The sequence below is a fragment of the Vicia villosa genome, unplaced genomic scaffold (assembly GCF_029867415.1).
Source record: "Vicia villosa cultivar HV-30 ecotype Madison, WI unplaced genomic scaffold, Vvil1.0 ctg.000273F_1_1_3, whole genome shotgun sequence".
Lineage (NCBI taxonomy): Eukaryota > Viridiplantae > Streptophyta > Magnoliopsida > Fabales > Fabaceae > Vicia > Vicia villosa.
This window is the reverse complement of record NW_026705115.1, coordinates 223,380-224,935: the sequence shown is the minus strand read 5'-3', so window position 1 is coordinate 224,935 and position 1,556 is coordinate 223,380. Positions and strand designations below refer to the sequence as shown.

The 1,556-nt window shown below is 34.0% G+C and overlaps 1 protein-coding gene across 1 annotated transcript; it reads right to left on the bottom strand.

Moving 5' to 3' along the window:
* Nucleotides 1-228: 228 nt before the first annotated feature.
* On the bottom strand, nucleotides 229-823 carry LOC131626204 (LRR receptor kinase SERK2-like). Its single transcript, XM_058897035.1, has 2 exons — nucleotides 694-823; nucleotides 229-566 (listed from the first exon to the last, which is right to left on the bottom strand). The coding sequence occupies exons 1-2, from the start codon at nucleotides 821-823 to the stop codon at nucleotides 229-231; spliced, it is 468 nt and encodes a 155-aa protein (XP_058753018.1).
* Nucleotides 824-1,556: the final 733 nt, after the last annotated feature.

The window sequence follows — 1,556 nt, the reverse complement described above, 5'->3', positions numbered from 1 at the left end:
GTATCAAAGCTTGATCTTCGTACTCCAAATGTTCCTTTCACGCACCAGGTACATACATAGATTAAAGATCTAAATCTGAATGCTTGTGGCTTAAATGGTTAAATATAAAAAAATGGAGGAACCAATATATGCATTTGAATTTTGAACTCACAGTTCATAACTATTTTGAGATTCCTATTCATATATAAATTTATTTTTATGGAAGCACACGAGACTTATGACAGATATTTACAGATTAACCGCAGGAATGACACCAACAATAATCAGTAATTTGGATAAGGCTTCTCGCGTGGCTAGTGTATCTTTGGGATGATGTGCTACACATGACAAGCCGATTCTCATTGCAGCAGCTATGCACTCCTCAGCTTTGTATGTGTTGCTACGATCACTATAGCTGATGTCGCCTGATCCACCGCTATGACTATCGCTGCTGAAATTTTGTGTTGAATATTCATAATGGTTAATAAGCCTTTGATCAACAACATTCAGTAATTTCTTCTCAAAATTGTTCATGTTTAATCCTTCTTTGAACATTTCATCTATTGGTTTTTTGGCTATGAACATCTCTAGTAGTAGGATCCCAATGTTATATAAGTTATGCAAAAATAGAAGGTAAAAGAAAATATAAATCAATTGCAACACACAAAATGACTCCCAACTTGGGCATAATCTGTTGTTACCTTGGGGATCAACCGGGCTTAAGCTTTTCTAGACTCATAGAAATTAGACCAGTGAGATTGTTTGATGATAAATCCAAGGTCACAAGGGATGCTAAATCTCCTAGACTATTTGGAATTGTGCCACTAAAATTATTTCTTGCCATCTTAAGTGTCTTCAAGACGTTTACTTCGATTTTAGGAATGTTCCCCGACAGCTTGTTGTCTGAATTCAAGAGGAAGCGATCCATTCAAAGAGTTTCCGTGTAAATACAAAGTTGTCAATCCAGAGAGTTGGAGAATCTCCATTGGTATGACACCAGAAAGCTTAATCATTTCCAAGTCAAGAAGAGTCAATCTCTTGCATTGTCCAATGCTCGCGTGAATTCTACCTGAGAATTGGTTGTTTCCTATTGCAAGAATATATAGATTAGTTGCAAGAGCAAGTGTGGTTAAGAAAACTAAGGAAGAGAGGTAGGAAACTTGGCAGTGAAATTGTTTTCTGAGAGTTGAAGAACTGGTCATTGTTAGGACGTGGGAAATCAATCGTACACACATAAGATGAGAATTTTTTGTTTATGACCTTTTCTACGCGGGAAATGTGATAATATAACTTCTAGTTTACTTATATTTTTTAGGCTAATATGTCACATCTAATGATAGAGAGATCAAAAGAATAATTTATTATTAGTTAAATGAATTTTATTAGTATTTTGATGTATTGAGAGTTATTTTAAATTATGATGTTTTCTAGAACATTCTTAGAATAGTTTGGGCTTTTAATAGTTGCTGGACTTTTAGGTTAGATTATCCATTAGTGGCAATATATAATGTAGTCTCTTTGACACATTTGGATATGAATGAAATGAAAAAGTCTTTAATTTTCTTAGTTAATTTTAT